Source organism: Periophthalmus magnuspinnatus, chromosome 7 (assembly GCF_009829125.3).
Source record: "Periophthalmus magnuspinnatus isolate fPerMag1 chromosome 7, fPerMag1.2.pri, whole genome shotgun sequence".
Lineage (NCBI taxonomy): Eukaryota > Metazoa > Chordata > Actinopteri > Gobiiformes > Gobiidae > Periophthalmus > Periophthalmus magnuspinnatus.
Genome location: NC_047132.1, coordinates 7,546,060 through 7,564,894, shown reverse-complemented (window position 1 = coordinate 7,564,894; position 18,835 = coordinate 7,546,060). Strand labels below are relative to the sequence as shown.

Sequence of the window (18,835 nt, the reverse complement as noted above, 5' to 3'; positions counted from 1 at the left end):
ATTAGTTACAGGGGTTCACATTTAACTTCTCAGACAATCACATCTTTTCAATTTTGTGGTAAGTTACGCTTGTTAACTGCAATACGGTAGAGCAGTAAGCAGTGATGTACGATAAAAGGTCCAACAGTGTGACTTCCCAAATTAAGTTAGTAATTATTGCCTTAAATAAATGTTGTTATAAGTCTCGCTTCAGTCTATGGTAAGGTCTGACTTGACACAGCGTAATTAGTGATCAAACTTATTTACATTTCTCATTTAAATCACGCGATCTTACTGTGTCAACGATAAAATAACGCAAACGTGATCTCACAATTCAGCGATAGTTACTGAATATCTTGCAGCCCTATTTCATGCCCAGTAGAGCCACACCAGTCCTCTCGATGTGCATACACAAAATAAAATAAAAACACATTTGTCAGTCTCACATAATGCGAATACAGTACACGAAAAACAAGTATTTCCAGGATTATAAGGTCTATGTTCAGCGGAGGATACTTTCACTTGATTTGGTTCGACGACAGCCGCCAGACGCCAGACGTTTCAATGGGAATGAGACAGTTTGTGTAGAGTTCTTTTCATCTCTTGACCAAAGGCTTGCGTCAGCATTCAAGTTCAAATGGGTTTCCGCCTTTTTTTTTTTTTTATGTTTTTTTTGCTTTTTTCTTAATCTTTGTTTTGCTTAATCTCTTTTCTGAAATAATAAGGCTGCATTCTTCAACACGAACAAAATAACAAACATTTCTACTGTTTTGCCAATGCGCGCTCCCATGTTACGTCATATATTTCACTGAATTCACAAGTCGCTATGGAGATCGCAGCCTATTATTGTCAAAGCTGTAATGAATGTTGAAAAGGTGATATTAATTCATCATAGATTAAGCTATTGTGCAAACATATGCTGAAATGCTAGTAAACTTCTTGGTCCAAGCGGGTATGATCTTGGCACTGGTTTAAAGGTGGGCTAAGCTGAGGGCTTGGTGGTCTACAATTCTCAATACATTTAAGATCTTCTATATCCTGTTTTGTGCTAATTGTATTTTGGAAGGAATTCACCTCCTCGGCTGTTTTTACGTCTTCTTGTTGAATTTGCCCCAGATTTTGCCCCGTGAGTACGCACCCCTCCTCTTCTTGCGGAAGGGTCTCGAACGCACCTGCTTCTATAGGACTAAGTTGGTAGTACAGCAATTCTTCCTTGTTATACGGTGTTTCTTCTTGATTTTCGGTGATGCAGAGGACAGTAGCGCCTGTAGGAAAAGGACCTTGCAATAGCACCTCCTCCATGGACGCTACCTCCGCTTGTCTTGTTAATTCCTGCTCTATAGCGCCCTCTAGCTCCTCTCTCTTCCTCCTCTCCTGCTCCTCGGCACTTTGCAGATGTAGCACAGCGGTCTCGTTTTCTCGCTCCAGTATATCACGCTCATCCAAAACATCTTGAATTTCTACCGCTTCCTCAACCTCCAGTTGTTGTAGTTCACTGTCTGCGCTTGACATTGAGGAGCACTGGTCTGGAGATACAGGGCGGAGAGGGGTGAGGGTGGGTTGGGATTGGGAAAAGTGGTCTTCGGTTGCGTGATGTAGGTGTATTTTTCTTCGTTCTGAGTCCAGTTTCATGATGGTATGCAGGTAGTGTGTGCGGACGCGGAGAGGGTTGAACTCAATACGACCAGCCATGTTGCCACAGCCGTCTCTGGAGCAGCCACACGGGAAAGACATGCGGTCCACCTGAGGAAGAGAGGAATTAAATACAGTTTAATAACAATAATAATAATAATGAATTCATATAGTGTTTGTTTTGTTTTTTTGCAAGCTTTTGACCAAGGTTTGAGGAGGCAATCCCATAATTTCTGATTAAAGTAGGATTTTCTTTTTGAATTGATTGATTTAAAAACACTGTCCAGATGACCAGCCTGGACTACTCTTGGACAGTGAACTTAGATCTCTCCCGACAATGGCTCTCTGCTGTCATGTGTAAATATAAAAATTAGAAAACCTCAGAAGCTGAGCAATACTGTGTAATAAAACAACTCTTGCTACTACTAGAGCTTCAGTGATAATCCAAAACAGACAGACAGATTTTTCCCTTTGTTATTTTTTTACCACCACAAACTAGATCAGAAACAAACCAGGAATGACCTTTCTAATATAGTCCAAACAAAGCCATGATTGAAACTTCACGTAAAAACATTATTAAAATTTGGACAGAAGCATTAGCATTATTGTAATATATTTGTGTATTTATTCATTAAAGGGATGCCTAAAAACAAGGTAATGCACAAACATCTACCTGTAAATATGTAGGAATGTAGCCAAGACAAATTCACTGTATTTATCTTTTTCTACAAATAATCCCATTGCTTTTTAGTGAAATCTGAACATTTTAAAAGCCATTGTGGGGACTGGTGTTGCAAATTGGCCTGGGCTATAAACACCCGCATCAGATTAGTTAATTGTTAATCTATATTTGTTGTATTTGCCCCTATTCAAATAAAAAAGAAATAATTTAGTTTCAATCATATGTAGTTTACTGGTTTTGGCCTGACATTTCAATAACAAAACCTTATACAGCCCATCCCACTTACCTGGCACTTAATCCCCGCCTGGCTGCACCCACAATGTCTCGGGTCACAGTAGAGGCGGCAGTCACACCCACACTCCTCTCGGGACAGGCGAAGGGCACGGAGCTCGGCCTTCTCCCGTGCATCGATGCGGTTAATGCCCGAGGCTCGGAGCAGCGCGCGCCGTCTCTTCGTGGGCAATGGCTGAAGGAAGAAGCAGTCGTCCACCTCCAGACCGTCCACGTCCAGGTCCTCGTCTGAAACATCGTCCAACGTCAGGAGGTCCGCCTGGGCACACTCCACTGTGCCATTACGCGTCAGCTGTGGAGCAGAGGATTGCTATGAGGCTAATGCTTGGTGTACAACAGCGGCTCCCAACCTTTATTATTCTGTGTAGCGTCTAGGACAATGGCTCCCAAAAGGGTCCGGGACCCCCTGGGTGGCATCAGAGGTACTGCAGGGGGGGCCCCCAAAGGTTTTCTAGTACATCAAGCACATAGAAAGATGAAAAAATGAAACTGTCTATGTGTTTTGAGGTGCGTTATGCTTATTTTTATCATACATTTTATCATAGTGTACCCAACACACACAGATACATAAATTAACACATCATTTCATGTCACATTACTCTACTACCTATTAAGAACTATGCCAACATACTGCGCAATAGTATAAAAATAATAACGATAATGCCCTTCATCCTCCTTTCTGTGACACATTTCAGCTTTGTATAGGCTGAAAAGGTTGCAAAATTCTAAAGAAAATGTTTATCTAGGTTATGAAGAATTCAAAATATATCCTAAAGAGAAAACAAAAACCACAGAACAGCCATTAATATTAAAAAGGCAGGTTACTTGCTAAAGAAATATTCATACTGTATTCAAGTGCTTAACAATATGAAAAAAGACATTTTGTCATATGACTCACCCTATTATTATATTATTATATTCACTAACAAGAAACAGGGGCAAAAGTAAAACCACTAACTACCCACCTTCATACACCACCTTCATAGACAAGTAGACAGGTAAAAATAGGCCTCGTGATTACTTTTATTTGGTCTTATTAAAAGCTTTTATTGATTAATATGACAGACAACTTACTGTAGACGTCTTGATCAAAAATACATATCATTGATTAGGGCTGTAGTTGACTAAAAAAGGGGTGTGGTATAAGCTCTCAAAACTATTACGTATGTCTATGTATCTGACCCAAACTCCACTCACAAGACCACACCTGCAGGGAGATTATGCAAAAACAATTATCTATACAGAATAATAATACTAGACACAATGTATTCATATAAAGACAGATTAAATGAGTTTGATCTGTGTTTTTACATATAATTACAAAAAATACAGATATTTCAACTAATTCAACTTCACCGTTCTGCTGTCGTCCATCGACCGATTAATCGATGAAACGACTTAAGGTCTACAACGCTACTATTGATAATCAGAAATAACTGAATCACAGGTACATTTAAGTTAATTGCACAGCCTTAGGTAAAAGTACATGTTGTTACCTTCATCTTGCGTGCATTGAGCTTCTCCTGTCGTAGGTGCTGGCGGAGGGTGTGTCTGTGGCTGGACTCCTGTTCTCGAGCGAACTCGCCCAGAGTGTAGTGTCTGATGGAGCAGTGGTGGCGAGCCATGCCCAAAGAACTGCCCCCCTGACTGGGCACGCTGGTGAAGCCCTGCCTCCGGGGGAAGTAATATACCGTCACCACATCGAACCTCACTCTCTTACCCCCCGGAGATGGTTTGTGTCGTCTGAGAATAGATGTGGCTGATGGGAGAAATAGAACAGATTTGAAACCTTTAATCATGTGACCACAGCATTCTCTTGTAGTGATAAACTGAGATGGTGCAGGTAAATTATATCAATAATCATCAAGCATATTATGTGGTTAGGATGGATAAATATTTTGTAATAATGGACTTTTGGATTTTTCCACTGGATTCAACTCAATATCAAGAATCCCATGAATTTTAGAGCATGCCTCTAGAGGCGTAAACTACAGGTACAACAGGATTTTTCTATAAAAAGAGAAGATGGTTTTGTTTTTTGCAGAGGACATACAACCTCTAAATAACTGCAGTCTTATTAATTAATAAAGTGTTAATTATAATCTTAGAAAAAATGAATGATCCATTCTTTTAGTCCCTTACGTGTGAATGAACTGGATGGGGGGTTGAGGCTATCGCAGCTGTCTGCACTGTCGCTGCTGGAGATGTCATCGTCTGAGTCCTTTGGCGTGAGCGAGAACGGAGAGCCCTGGTCCACCTCTTCATATCGTCTTTTCAGGCCGAGGGACGCTCCTGTCTCCATGGAAACACTATGTCTGCGGGAGGCAGGAAGCACAATACATGTCAAAAACAGACTGCACAGAAACAGAATACACAGAATATACAGGTCCATTTTATTAAGACACCTGGTTTCGAACTGTTAAGGTTAAGGTACAATTTATCATCCCTGAATGGAAAGTTGTTATTGACTTGGTTGGGTTAAAGGTGCACTATGTAACTTTTCGGGTGGAGGGTGCCACCTGTTTGTGTCCATGGTTATTGCATTGCCTATCTATCTCCAAGGAGACAAACTGGTCAAGCTCCAGGTCAGATCTGTGGCAAGAGACAAATGCATGTTTTTCAAGGTATTTCTAATCAATAAAAACACCTTAATGAAATACATAAATGCAAAATAGATCAATTCAATGTCATACAGTGGAACCTTCTAGACAAAGCAATAACATCTCCATGGAGACATCTCCTTCTGGAAAAGTTACTTAATGCACTTTTAACCAAACAGTAAATAACAACTAATATAGAGCAGTTTTTGCTTTCTAAGTTGCTTCATGTTAAAAGTGTTTTTAACAGGGACATAATAATAAGCTACACTATGTGACCAGAGTAGGGACTGAACCTTCTAGTTACAATACAAGAAAACCACTCCATCTGAGCCTTGAGTTTGTTCAGGTCCTAGTTTAGCCCATGTTAAGACCCGGTTTCGTTTTACATTCACGGTAAACACAAAAATACTGAGACAACCTGTGAGATATGTATGTGCATATGGCCAATACGCCAGTAACCTACAAAAACTCTGGAAACTAACTCGTTCTCCCTTCCCCTGCAGCCAAGGGTTGTCAAAAGTATCAAAAATCAGATATTAATCGATAATAAAACTGGTACTCATTTGAATTAATAACAATACTAAAAAAGTCACATCACAGAAATTTAAGTTTCCTGAATATCCTTAGAAGCTGTGTCAGACCACATGGTATTATAAAAAAGCACTATGGTTTAATGTTGAAAATTACATTCTATTGTCTAAATAAAGAGGGTACTTATTATCATCATGAATCAGTATTGAGTATTGAGTCTACTCATTAGTGTCGAAATCGAGTTTGAAATTTTAGTATCGTGACAACACTACTGCGACCTACATAATAAATAGGTTACTGTGCCAAAATTATATTGTCAATTTAGGTCTACAATTAAATGAATTCAACGCAAGCTTTTGTGTTGTCTCTTTCATCTGTATTCAGGCTTCATCAGGCTCGCACTTTGAAATCATCGAGTCCCACAACGTCTCCATGGCAACTCAGCAAGCAGTGTAAGCAAGCAGTGAACAGCCCTGACAAAATCTTTCCTCTGCTTCCCATGACAGCAACATGTAAAATATAGATCGGTTATAACACTAAAATTATGCAGTCAGGTAAGTCCACCATGCCAATGCACCAGAACACTGCAAACTGCGCAATTCCTCCCCAAAAAAATAAATTATGATTATGTATTAAATGGGACGTCACAATTTAAGTGAAACTCATAAGCAAACAGGCCAACAACACCATGAGAATGATATTAACAGGCCTACACACTTGTCACTGTATTAGCTTTATGTAATATCATTAGACAAGTAGCTAAGGGCACGTTCACTCTTTTACATAAACCACATTAAGACTGGGATTAAAATGAGATTAAATTCAAACTAAACCAGGACTAGAAAAGGACCAAACCAAGCCTACATTAAGACTAAACTGGACTCACCCCAAAGTGTGAACATATCTGAATCAAAATGCATAGTAATTACATGGTTGTGGTAACAAGACCTGTCTGTCATTCTACATTACAACCTTTTGTTAACACTGTTCCATCCAATTACGAGGCATTTACAATGTCAGTGCATCCTAAAATCCATTCATCAATACATCTTCACACCCATAATGCTCCTAAACAACAATTTACCTTTGAGTAATTAGTGTTGTGATGTAAAGTGCAGGCAATCGCCCAAAGTGAAAGTTATTTTTTCAATGATATTCAAATCTAAACCTCAGTGTTGACAGTTTAATAGTCAATACAGTTTGCATGGGGTTGTCGTGTATATATATAGGTCTGTTTTATTATAATAGGCCTACTGTTATAATTTAATTAGCCTATTCATGTTGGACAATGACACATACCTAATTATCCACAGTGAAAGTTATTTGTAAACTACTAGCCAATTCAAATGCATAATACTTTGTTTATCTATTAACCTCAGTGTAGAACTTGCATGAAGGTTTGTTGTAACTGACCTGATTGCATTGTAATAGGCTTTAGTTAGACATTGCAATAACATATTTATGACTAACATATAGACCTATTACCCAGCAGTATCCTGTATCTTTAGTGCAGATCAATGCACAAAAGGTCTGGTGAAATTTAAGCTTAAGTGGTTTACAGATCATTGTTTCTTGCGTTTAGCTTTGGGTCAAACGCTGTCACATAACTTCTGGACCTGTGCACCTTTAGGCCAGTTGCAGCTGTGTTGGGGGGGGGAGGTTAGATGTTATCTGTCAGGAAAATGTTTCGACCACCCCCTCCCCTTTCACAAAACCTATAGCAGCCCCCCGGTTTCACCACACACACACGCACACACACACACAGACACACACAGATACAAAAGACAGACCCATACAGCCAGGCGCACAATGGCAAAGCGCCCGGTAAACGCAACACTACACCATCTCCTTACCTGGTGAAGTGAAGGGGACCCTTATTCCAGGCGAGACGTAGTAGAAGGTCGTTTCTTTTTGCCAAGACGCGCTGGTCATGAATCTTGCGACGCCCTAGGAGCAGTTTTGTGCGTGCCAAAAAATACTTTAACTGTGATCCGAGCAACTAGACAGCACCCAAGCGCACCCAAGCTTCACTGATTGTCAAAATGCAATGCGTAAAAGGCGTTGTAAAGTCACCAAAGCTCTGAGGTCATTGTTCTATTCTCAACAATGGCTTAAATGTACTACTGACAGCCCGTAAGACCTGCACGGCTGATATAAATGATGCATTCCTGGTTTATTAAAAGACAGACAGCAGGTTAGAAAGTCCTCTAATGCACCGATTCGTATCCAACATTTCCAGAATGGTTTAATTATTACGCACAAGCCGGCGTCTTCTTCTTACTAGGGGCAGAGTCTTTGATTTGGGAGAAAATGGTCAAATCCGCTGACATCTGTGTTCGCTTATCCTCCGCGTGCCCGGGCCGGGTTGGGTCGCGTGCTTTCCTCTCGTTGTCCTCCCGTTTTAACGCGGTCCCGTTGGTGTAATTTGGTGCCAGTTCGTTGCAGGATTTTCCAACGAGAAGACGCTTTTCTCCCCGTTTCGCCCCGGCCCCGGTTGTTACAGTGTAACAATGGAGGAAGATTTTTTTCCTCTCCTTGCAGCCCTTTATATACCCACATGACGTCATGGCCACGTGTGCGCAGGAGCATGCTGGGAGTTGTAGTGTAGCAGCCCGTTCAGTACAATCCGTTTAAATAGATAAATTATACAGTGAGGCTATCATCATTTGAGATTGACCAAATTGTATTTCAAAAGTTACCAGCCATATCAGATGAGTTACAAAGTTGACTGTTAAATGTTTGAGTGTTTTAATTACAATTACATAAAATGATAGAATAGGCTGTAGCAAATAAAATAACCTAAATGAACACTTTAATTTAGAGGCTACATATTATTGGCCAACTAATAGTAAACGTGCATAATGTGTGCTTAAATACATTGTTGTAAGTATTTTTTAGTATCTTTGTTAAGTACATATAAATGCTTTTTGTCTATGGCCAACATATTTTGCTATAGGCTATATTTCACAAGTATTCAAATAGCCAAAAACTTCCCATGAATACATTTGATCATTATTCAATAGCATTATTAGCAACAGTTGCTAATAATGCTGGTCTTTAATATGCGTTTTATAAATACTAATTGCTATCATACCAGTTGCCACTTTGTTAGCAGCTGATGTCTGATCCCTCAACTTAAGTGTTGCCAAATATAATTATAATATTTAAACACTGAATATTTTTGCTTATTTGACAATCAATATAATACAGGACCTTTACAATTTGTCATGTCATTCGATTATGAAACATTTGTAACTTCTATGTGTTTAATGTTGAGGAGAGGGTAAGTGCATTGGTTTTCTACAAGCAGTAAAATGGACAATGAACATAAAGAGACCACATTCACATACGCAATACGTTTAGTTTTTTCATTTCATGTCAAACAGAAACTATAATGAAGGAAGAGGTGTTGAGAGCGTTAACAAATGATCAAACATGGCTATTAAAAGGCAATTTATGATTAAAATGAACAATATTGCAACACGGTCAGTCATGTACTAATTGCCAGAAGAGGAAGCACATGAACTTGGGTTATAGCTTTGCTGGTGAAGCCACTGTTATTACGATAAAGGACAGTGTATTAAATCATTTATATAATTATCTGAGAGGCTTGTAAAATAAAATAAAATAATAAAAAACTTTAACAGTGTGCGAAATCAGTTTTTAAAACTTCAACAAGATTCAACATCCACTGAAGACAACATTTAAGGTTGTAATAGTTGGAGGACTTTGAGTGTTTGACATCTGAACATTTACCAAATACTTGTGTCCACAGAGTTGCTATTGCTTTGCCTAGAATGTTCTACAGTATGTCATTAAGAGTGTTCATCTCCATGCAGACTACACAGTGGTTTTGAGCATTAAAAACTAATTAAATAGATGTTGGATAGATGCATTTAATGGTGTACTGTGGAACATTCTTTAAAATGTCTTGAATTCAGACTGATATTTACATTGAATCCAAATGGTTAGATTTCTGTAGATATTTCGACTTAGTACTCAAACTACAATTTGCTTCTCCGATACTTCTCTAGAGTTTTGAGGGCAGGTGGATGAGCTGATCAGGGACACGCATGGTCTGGTGTATCAAAACAAACATGACTGCTTACAAGGGACGAGCTAAGGGAACAATACAACAGGACTGAAAAAGACTGAGAGATCTTCTATGTAGACTATACAGAAAGAATCAGTGTGGATTTCAGGCTATAAAACATGCATTTGACACAAAAAAATTGATAAAACTGAGCTGTTGCTGTGTCCTTAAGCAAGACACATCCATTGTCCGCCCCTGGTCACTGTACTGGGGCTTGTGCTTGTTACAATAGGAAAAGTAATTACTACACTGTAGCAACCTTAACAAATGTCTACACATCACTTAGAAATATCTTACAGGCCAAATATTCTCATCAAGGCCTCGTTTGTAAATAAAGTCAAACTTGCCAAAATCAGTCAACTCTGAATTCAAGTAATTTTAATTTAGATAATATTTTTTGTGGTGTAAGGTTTTTGTGCTTTTAAACGACATGGTAAAAAACATACAGCAGCTGAAAAAACATTAAGGACAAAATGGGCAAAAGTCATTTCAAGGCAGTAAGAGAGCCTCTCCTTTAGAAGAGTCATAGGAGCAGAGGAGAGGAGCAGAGGAGAGGAGCAGAGTTTTGGATGCAACCACAGCCTCAAAACACGACCTTTGGGCTTTCTCCCTTTGTCCCAGGACCAGCTTTAGCCCCATGGAGCTCTGGAGGGGCACACTGGACCAGGTCTACACAAAAGAGCAGGATTTCTCTATTCTTTTTCTGCCTGTACATCACTTTAGGATGATGTGGTAGCCATCACTGGTTTCATCTACAAAAAAGTGAAAATCACATAGTAAGAAATTGTGGAGTTATCCAGGCAATACTTGCTTTTTTAGTTTTATAACTGAGCTGCTAGAAATGTCACAATATTGAAAACATTGTTAATATCAAAAGTATTTTTCTTCTATTATAAATGTACACAATGTTAAAGTCCTGGGTCTAGAATACATAGTTTTGTTTCAGCAGCATAGTCAAATGAGCACAGGAAACTTTCAGAAGGACTGGAATGTTCCAAAGTATGGTATTAAAATTATCTATCTCCATGGACCCAAGCAGGTGCACAAACAAGACCAAGTTCCTGTTTTTCAACTGAACTGTGTCTGAATTAATGCAAGTTAAGTTTCAGGCAAAACATCTCCCTAGAGACAAGCAAGTAAAGTTGCACAGTGGACCTTTAATATCATAATCTATATATGAAAGGTGAGCAAAGACTGTGTTGAGACATTTTTAGAGAAAAGGTATTGTAATAGAAATCATAATAAAATTGTTATGTTCTTATTAGTGACACCCAAATACCTTTCATCGTGTCCAGAACAAAACAGACTTCATCCTGAAAGTTCTGGATCATCTGTAAATAAAATGGAGACAACAACACATGGTAATTATTAGAGAACGTTTGTTTCCAGAGAAACTGATAGCCGATAAGCTCTGCTGATAGTTTTGGGCAGATTTTGATAATTTTTACCAAAATTATATAATTTGAGCAACAAACTCATCCGCTACAAACTCATCAGAGAGCAGCGCAGTAGAGAGCAGTGCCGTCTTTGCATTAAACTGTTCAAATGCTGAAGGTCTCTTCTTTAGTCAGGTGGTCAGCCGAAACAACACGCCTACGCTGGAGATTCAAGGCTGAAAACCGATGTGCTAAAAAGTGCAAATATCTGCCCAGTCTATCTCTAATATTAATATTACAAGCAGACCAATATTTCAATAAAAAGTTCAGCGCTGTCCTTACCTCGTCACTGACCAGTACATGAATGCCGGTCGGGCCTTGTTTGAAGATCTGGTTTATTTGTCTGGGCGAGATGTTGAAGAGCTGTGCAATTTTCTCAGTCAGTTCGGTCGCAGTGAGCTCCTCCAGGTAAATGGCGTGATATACTGTGGGCAGAGTAAATTTAAAAATAATAATTTGCTAATATGTTATGATAATGATGTTATGATACTAAATGAATGAAGGAGAGGCATCCAGTTGTAATGTACAGGCAATTATCAAGACTAGCTGGTAACTGCATCCTAGCCATGGGTTTCAAAGAAATAAAAGATGTGTAGTGTTGTCATAGAAATTAACTATTTAAAATAAAGTCATGTATCTTTTGAAAGGTGAAAAGCACCTAAAATGGCACCTATAAACAGGAAGCTGAAATCATGAATATTGTGGTCCTGGTTTGAGACCTGTTAAGTCCTGATGTAGACTTGTTTTTTTAATATTTTAGGCCTGGTTTTGTAATGCTCTTGTCCCAGATTTAGTCCCAGGTTCAGTTCCAAATTTAGTCCAATTTAGGTTCTAATTTGATGTGATGTGTGTGCAAGTCTTGTGAATACTACCTGCAATGTAGGAGCGACATAACTCCCCCAAATTGAATCAGTTAAATAGGTTTTCTGGACCAAGATCCTAAAGAGAGGTCCTTAGATGTTACTCTGCGGTGGCTCTCTGCTCCAAACTTTGCCCAGAGACACTGGTTTAAATGTTGGTCAAATACACAAGACAAAGAGGACATACTGTACCAACTTATAGAAGGGTTAAATTAGCAGCGTGAGCTTTAGAGATAAATCTTTGCCGTTTCCGTCTTCCCTTGAGTTAATAATTGTTTAGAACTTTTTTAACTACAATAGTCTTATTTTAGACCATGTTTATCCTCAATTTGAACTGAACTGATACAGTCCTGGTTTGGTCCTTCTACTCCTAAAGCCACATATTGTCTTGGTGGTACTTGGTGTGAAATGTGGTCTATGTCTTATATATAATATCAGCAACCTTGTGGGTACTCTATACCTCAATGATTGGGGTTTGTTTTTCAATTTTGTCCAAACATTTAGTTTTTCATACAATGTGCTAAAAGGTGTAATAAATATAGATTAAAAGATCACTGACCAAAAAAAGCTGCAGCATCTCCGTTCTCATGTTTTGATTGATCTGGTGACTGCTGAGACTCCTGACAGACGTAAATGGTCAGTCTGGGACGCACCACCCTGCAACACAAACAACAGATAATGAAGAAATGTTTTTTTGGTTAAGTTGTTTTAAGGTCATTTAACTTAGCCGTTGACCAGATAAAAAAACATTCCTTTTGATTAAAATGAGATTAAAAAGATTAGTTACAGAGATGTTACATTAGAGTTTATTTTTAGTTTATTTTTAAGTCTATTTTTAAAATTATTTTAAGCTATTTATCTATTATCTTGTTTTATTGCATGTACCATTTTCCTTCTGTTCTTTAACTGTGCAGTGCAATACTGGAATTTCCCACTGTGGGACTAATAAAGGCATATCTTATCTTAAAAATGATGATGCTTAAATCTATTACAATCTGAAATCATGTTACCAAGTAAGATTTCACTCAACATTAAAACAGAAGGAAAAACAAAATATATAATCTTTAAAGGGTGGGGTACCAAACATTATTCTTCTATTCTATGAGTATATTCTATGAGTATATTTTTTCCCTCAAAGTGTACAAGATGTTCTAAAGCTAAACGTGTGCCCAAAAATTCATATGAATACTCCTTTTGCTTTTAGAGAATTGGGCAATGCAGTTGCCATTTTGTTATTTTTAGTGTTTTGCGCAAAAAAAGACCACATACCGCCCCTTTAATGCATTGAACAGTCTTATGCCATCTGCTGGGCCACAGATTTGGATCACATCTTCCCTCGTTAGTTTCAACAAGTCTGCTCCTGTGGCATATTAAACAGACACTTGACATTTTCATTTTTCATCTTTAATTTAATTTTGAGGTCACTGAAAAAGAAGACTGTACCTGAGAAGTTAGTGAAAAGCCGACTAAAGGGAGAGAAGCGATTTCGAAGGAGCCATTGTTGAGCATCCTGAGGTGTTGCCGTGGGTAACAAATTCTGCAAAAAAGTCAAATAATAAAATGAGAAAACCAAGATAAAGCATACTGTGTATAGGTAAGTTCTATGAATAGTGTGTCTCAAATGAGCCGAAACAAGCAATGTCTGGATTAGATAGATTTTATATTAAATAGATTTGACAATTGGATTATTAAAGTCATTCAATTGTTTATTTTAAGAATTTTAGAAGCAACAAATATCATTAAGAAATTAGCAAAACTGCGACTCTTTTTAGGTCACAGTCTAAGAAAAAAAAAATCTGAGAAATGGGAAATTGTTTTGACATAATGCTTATCACATGCTGACTGCTTGTGTCCATGGAGATGTTATTGCTTATCTGGAATGTTCCACAATATGACATTACACATATAAATTTTTCATGAATTCAATTACAGGTGTTTTTATTGCTTCAAAATACTCACAGTAGATTTCTGTGTCGCCTCTCCAAAGAATTGACCTATAATATGGCCTGGCGGTGTCACCTGCTTTTCTCCATGGAGATGGAGAGAAGTGGATGAAGAAGTTTAATGTCATACTGTGGAATATTCTAGACAAAGCAGTTTTTTCATTCATAGTGGCAATAATTGTGATAAATATAAAATATCTTCAATTATCTTTACTCTAACTTAACATTGTGATTTCCTTGCTGCAAGATATCATATTCACAGATTGTACATAGCTTCCCCTTTGGCTGTTACATCAAACTCAAACCGGTTTCCAAGACTCATTGTAAACTTGTATTGCTTTGGGGTTAAAACACTTACACAAAGACTTACATCGGCAGTCGGGATAACAGGTTCAGGCTGGTGGCTGGGTGATCCATTTCTAAAGAATGGATAAAGATATTATGTTAAATAGCAAACTTTCATATTTTTTATAATAAAATAATAATTCATTAGTTTTAGTAGCGTTTCTCTTACCCTTCAGAAATTGAAAAACTGTTGTGAGTGCTGTTAAAGCCAGGAGAGGGAGAGTTATTCACATACGTCACCTCAGGCCAAGGAGAGCACTGCAAAACAAAACACTCCAATTGATTTCTTGAGCTGATTTATGTTGTATACCGGATCAGTGGTTCTCAAACAGTCTGTGGATGCAAATTGTGATACCTTTGATAGTATGCGTATCAATTTTATTCACATTGTTAGCTTCCTTTATGTTAGTCCATTTAAAAGTGCACTGTGAAACTTTTCTGGTGAAGGGTATGCCACCTGTTTGTCTCCATGGAGATGTCCAGGGATATTCAGTAGAATCACATTTTAAAATTTATCTTGCATTTATTGTATTACATGTGTTTTTATTGCTCAAAAAGCTTATTATCATACAGCTGAACATTACAGGAACAACTGAACATTACAGGAATGTTTGAGAACCACTGTGCTAAATGTCAAAAGCTCTGACCTCTGTTAGTATTGTGGTTTCGTAAGAGGGTTGATACTTCTCCTTTTCTTGTGGTGCTCTCTTTTCCATCTTCTCCCTGTCCGTTTTCTGCTTCCTGTCTGCACCTTTGGGCTAAAAAAACAACAGGCACATCAGAGAGCATATGGTTTACACTAGGGATGCACCAATCCATTTTCAGTTTTGGTACTTGGGCTTTGGGAATCTGCCCATACCCGATATCAAGCAATTCCAGGTTACTTTCCCTAAAACCACTTAATCTTATTTAAACTTCCTAAAAGAAGCTTTAACACCATAATATGCTGGAATTTTTATGCATACACTATAACAGCAACAATAATAGAAAAGCATTTTATAATAAACCCAGGGACTTAAATCTGTAGGTTCTGAGCTTTAAAAAATAGGTACCGCATGTGAATATTTACTGGATTGAAGTTGGTAAAAATGTGTTCGTGTTAAAATGGCTGACTGAAATATCAGCATATAAGGAATTGATACCTGATCCATTAAATTTTCTAGTATCAGCACAGATATCAATACTGGTATCGGTAGATCACCATTTTACACACACCTGCATTAAAGTACTTATCTTACCTTAAAGACTTTGATTTGGCAGGACGCTGAGTGAAGATGCTCTGTGTATTCACTGCTCTCATTCTCTTTAAAAGTATCTATTTGAACCCGAAACGGTACGCCCTTTTCTCCGCCATGTTTGCGCATTGTAAATTCTGTGCTGATGCAATGAACCTAAAACAATAAAAACATTGATAGTTCGTGACATTTAAACATTGTAATGATATAAATTAGTGAGTTGGTTGAGTAATTTGAACCTGAATAAAAACTGAGGTCCTCTTTGATGGATCCCACAGGAACTCCACAGTGTTGAGCTGAGTGGGGTTGGATCTTGGGTCAATTATGCCGACGGACAAGGGAATATCTGTAATTTAAAAAAAGTAGTTAACAGTTTGGAAGAATGCACCTAACCTTCAAATTTTTTTTGTATTTGTTATATGTGTTATTTGTGTCATCTGAAAAATACCAAATCACTGCTTTTTATTTTGTTTTTGTTAGATTTTTGTTTCAATAATATGAAAAATGTAATCAATATTTTAAAAAATGTGCCTCAACAAATATTGCTGTTATACATCTTATTCAAGGAAACTATAGTCAATTAGTTTTAATGTTTGGTTTTTTTACAATATTTTAGTGCTCACCAAGATCAAGTATTCGATCTCCAGGTCTGTTCCAGCGCCAGCCCTCGAGTTGCTGGTGCTCTGTGTACTGAAGCCGCCGGTCATGAAACACCACACGAATAATGCTCTGAAAAATATCAATACATCTTTTTAACATGTTTGTGTATGGTCATAAGTGCCCACAAACAACATCAATTATACGGTAAAACTATATTTCATACCTTCACCATTTTACCAGTGATTTCAGGGAGTTCACCAATTTTTCGATTGTCAAGCATTCTAATTTCATAGGACTGGCCTAAAAGCAAGAGTGAATTTTGTTTAGAAAATAAGACAACATTCAAGGACATGGTGTTAATGCTTCTGTCACAGACCCTGGTTGAGGTAGGTGAGTGTCTCATCGTGCAGCTTAACTGCTGGGGAGGTAGCTGCACACAGTACATACTGAAAAGGAAGGATCTTATTCTCAGAGTCTGGAGGGAGATTAGACTCTTCCTGCTTGAAAATGGGAAGTGCCAGGACATCGCTGAAGACAAGAGAAAAGTTACTATTACTGAATGAATTTTGATGTTATGAAACAGAAAAAAACATCTGCAGCAACAAAAAAACAGATGCTGTGCTATCTGTTGCTATGGAGATACATTATCAGAAGCAAGAAGACAAACATGAGAGAGGTTGGAATGCCATGGTCACTAAACTGTGAGCAGCTCCTCCCCTCAACAGAGGAATTGTCCCAGTCATTTACAAACCTCATGAATAGACCCCAGACTACCAGTCAAAACTTTGGCCACACTTCCATTTATGTTTCTTCTTTATTTCCATTATTATTTCCATTGTAGAGTCTCACTGAAGGCATCAACATTACGAATGGACACATATGGAATGTAGCAAACAAAAAATAATGTTTTAGATTTTTTTTTTTTTTCTGTGACCATTGCTTTGCACTTTTGGCATTTCTTGACTCTGCCACGGCACACCTGTGAAGTGAAAACCATGTGAATTCATCAAGAAGATCATTGAAAGAAGGCCAAGGGTTTGCTGTACTGCCAACAAAGCAAAGGTTGGCTACTTTGAGTATTTGAATTAAAACATAAAAAAATATATTCAGCTGAGTTATTTAACTTTTTTATTCGTTAGATAATTCCATATATGTGGCACATATATTTCATGTCTTCTATGTATATATAAAATGTAGAAAGTGCTAGAAAGTGGTTAAAATAAGGAAAAAAAAATCTTGGTGTGTCCAAACTTTTGACTAGTAGTGTACTTTTACTACACTTTTACTGCATTAAAAATAACTCGCTCACTTCAGGCTTCTGTCCTAGTAAACAAAATCACCATCTGACTGACACATAGCTCTACTGTACCTCATGCTGTATGCTCCCGCTCCAAGCTCTTGGCCTATTCCCGAGAGACTGGCATCAAAATCTTGCACCAGTCCGGACTCGATCACCTCATCCGTGAGAGGCAACTTCAGAGCCCACGCCATGGCTCCAGTGAGAGACTACAGAGAGTAAAACACTTCAGACAGGCGTTTTTACCCGGGACCACCAGCAATCCACACTGTTCCTGAAGACAATAACATTGCAGTCATGTTATTATATCTTCTGCAAATGAGATAAGTGAATGTTATAAAGACTACTCACTAATAGGGCTGCACAGTCCAATCACAATGTTATTTAAATTAATGATCAAACCACAAAGCTGCAGATACTTAGATAATGCAAAAAATATACTGTATTTTTTATTGACATCCTGAATCCTGTTGCACCTGTAGTTTATTCTAAATGTTTCTGTATTACTTCATTACAGAAGGCCTACAATATATTCCATGTCCCTTGAGTTGTTAACAATGTGCGCTGAATACTACTTGTAAACATATATAGCAAATCTAATCGCAATACTTGTCAGAAAAAAATCGCAACTAGATTATTTTCCTACTGATTAAGGATAATTTTCTTAAGATTGAAAAAAAGGATAAATGTGAGCTCTTTCACAGGTATTGTGAATGAAGCCCGACCACATTGGCTGCAACTTACAAACAATAGCTATCATAATTGACAACAAAAAGATTAGAAAAATGAAAAATAATATCTACCGTTCAACGAGATGATCTGAGCTTCTTCAAATACAGTTTCACGCCATCATGTCGCTCTTTTTGGCTTCAGCACCAGAATAAAAAACATGTCGAGTTATCACAGTGCGTATGCTTTTAGCCACGTTAGCTAACCTCGCCTTTAGTGAAAGTTATCAACACTGTGAGACATACCCGTAATTTTCCACCCACACGATTACGCCTATTCAAAATGTACTTAATATAAACTAAATGCGAGCCGTAAAAAATGACAAGTATGTTTAAGTTTTTGTTTGTTTATCAGAGAAATAACGCTGCCGTTTCAGTATCTTCTTCTTTGTATCGGTCTAATGCGCACGTGAGGGGATGGCGCTCTACTGCCACCTACTGTTAAAGTGTGAAAGTGCTTCTGGCATTTTTCATTGTTATCAGCTTTCCATAGCCTTTAGAAGACATTTTGAGGACTTTTCCCCATTGAGAATTTCCACCCACTCATAGGTCCTGAAAAACCAGACACGATCTATTTAATAGT

The 18,835-nt window shown here is 37.9% G+C and overlaps 2 protein-coding genes across 7 annotated transcripts; both read right to left on the bottom strand.

The window, feature by feature from the left end:
• Positions 1 to 260: 260 nt before the first annotated feature.
• On the bottom strand, positions 261 to 8,218 carry csrnp2 (cysteine-serine-rich nuclear protein 2). Its single transcript, XM_033969628.2, has 5 exons — positions 7,569 to 8,218; positions 4,727 to 4,899; positions 4,081 to 4,343; positions 2,580 to 2,876; positions 261 to 1,722 (listed from the first exon to the last, which is right to left on the bottom strand). The coding sequence occupies exons 2-5, from the start codon at positions 4,884 to 4,886 to the stop codon at positions 907 to 909; spliced, it is 1,536 nt and encodes a 511-aa protein (XP_033825519.1). The 5' UTR covers positions 4,887 to 4,899; positions 7,569 to 8,218; the 3' UTR covers positions 261 to 906.
• Positions 8,219 to 9,443: 1,225 nt separating this feature from the next.
• On the bottom strand, positions 9,444 to 18,671 carry tfcp2 (transcription factor CP2). Of its 6 annotated transcripts, none has more exons than XM_055223190.1 (17): positions 18,328 to 18,668; positions 17,597 to 17,798; positions 16,604 to 16,755; positions 16,451 to 16,527; positions 16,251 to 16,356; positions 15,867 to 15,973; positions 15,631 to 15,783; positions 15,040 to 15,150; positions 14,562 to 14,650; positions 14,418 to 14,466; positions 14,064 to 14,126; positions 13,548 to 13,641; positions 13,374 to 13,464; positions 12,664 to 12,761; positions 11,527 to 11,669; positions 11,088 to 11,139; positions 9,444 to 10,560 (listed from the first exon to the last, which is right to left on the bottom strand). In XM_055223190.1, the coding sequence occupies exons 2-17, from the start codon at positions 17,716 to 17,718 to the stop codon at positions 10,523 to 10,525; spliced, it is 1,545 nt and encodes a 514-aa protein (XP_055079165.1). In that variant the 5' UTR covers positions 17,719 to 17,798; positions 18,328 to 18,668; the 3' UTR covers positions 9,444 to 10,522. The 6 variants fall into 6 exon arrangements, with proteins under 6 accessions (XP_055079165.1, XP_055079163.1, XP_055079166.1 ...); XM_055223188.1 differs by having other exon boundaries at positions 14,406 to 14,466; positions 18,328 to 18,667; XM_055223191.1 differs by having other exon boundaries at positions 14,064 to 14,123; positions 18,328 to 18,661.
• Positions 18,672 to 18,835: the final 164 nt, after the last annotated feature.

Excerpts from the sequence above, each read along its gene's own strand:
- csrnp2 (XM_033969628.2), bottom strand. The coding sequence starts at position 4,886 with ATGGAGACAGGAGCGTCCCTCGGCCTGAAAAGACGATATGAAGAGGTG. Across the intron at positions 4,344-4,726 it reads CCCATCCAGTTCATTCACAC|CCACATCTATTCTCAGACGA; the intron begins GTAAGGGACTAA and ends TTCTCCCATCAG. Across the intron at positions 1,723-2,579 it reads AGGCGGGGATTAAGTGCCAG|GTGGACCGCATGTCTTTCCC; the intron begins GTAAGTGGGATG and ends TCTCTTCCTCAG.
- tfcp2 (XM_055223188.1), bottom strand. The coding sequence starts at position 17,718 with ATGGCGTGGGCTCTGAAGTTGCCTCTCACGGATGAGGTGATCGAGTCC. Across the intron at positions 15,784-15,866 it reads GGACCTCAGTTTTTATTCAG|GTTCATTGCATCAGCACAGA; the intron begins GTTCAAATTACT and ends TTATTGTTTTAG. Across the intron at positions 12,762-13,373 it reads TTCAATGCATTAAAGGGGCG|GGTGGTGCGTCCCAGACTGA; the intron begins GTATGTGGTCTT and ends TTTGTGTTGCAG.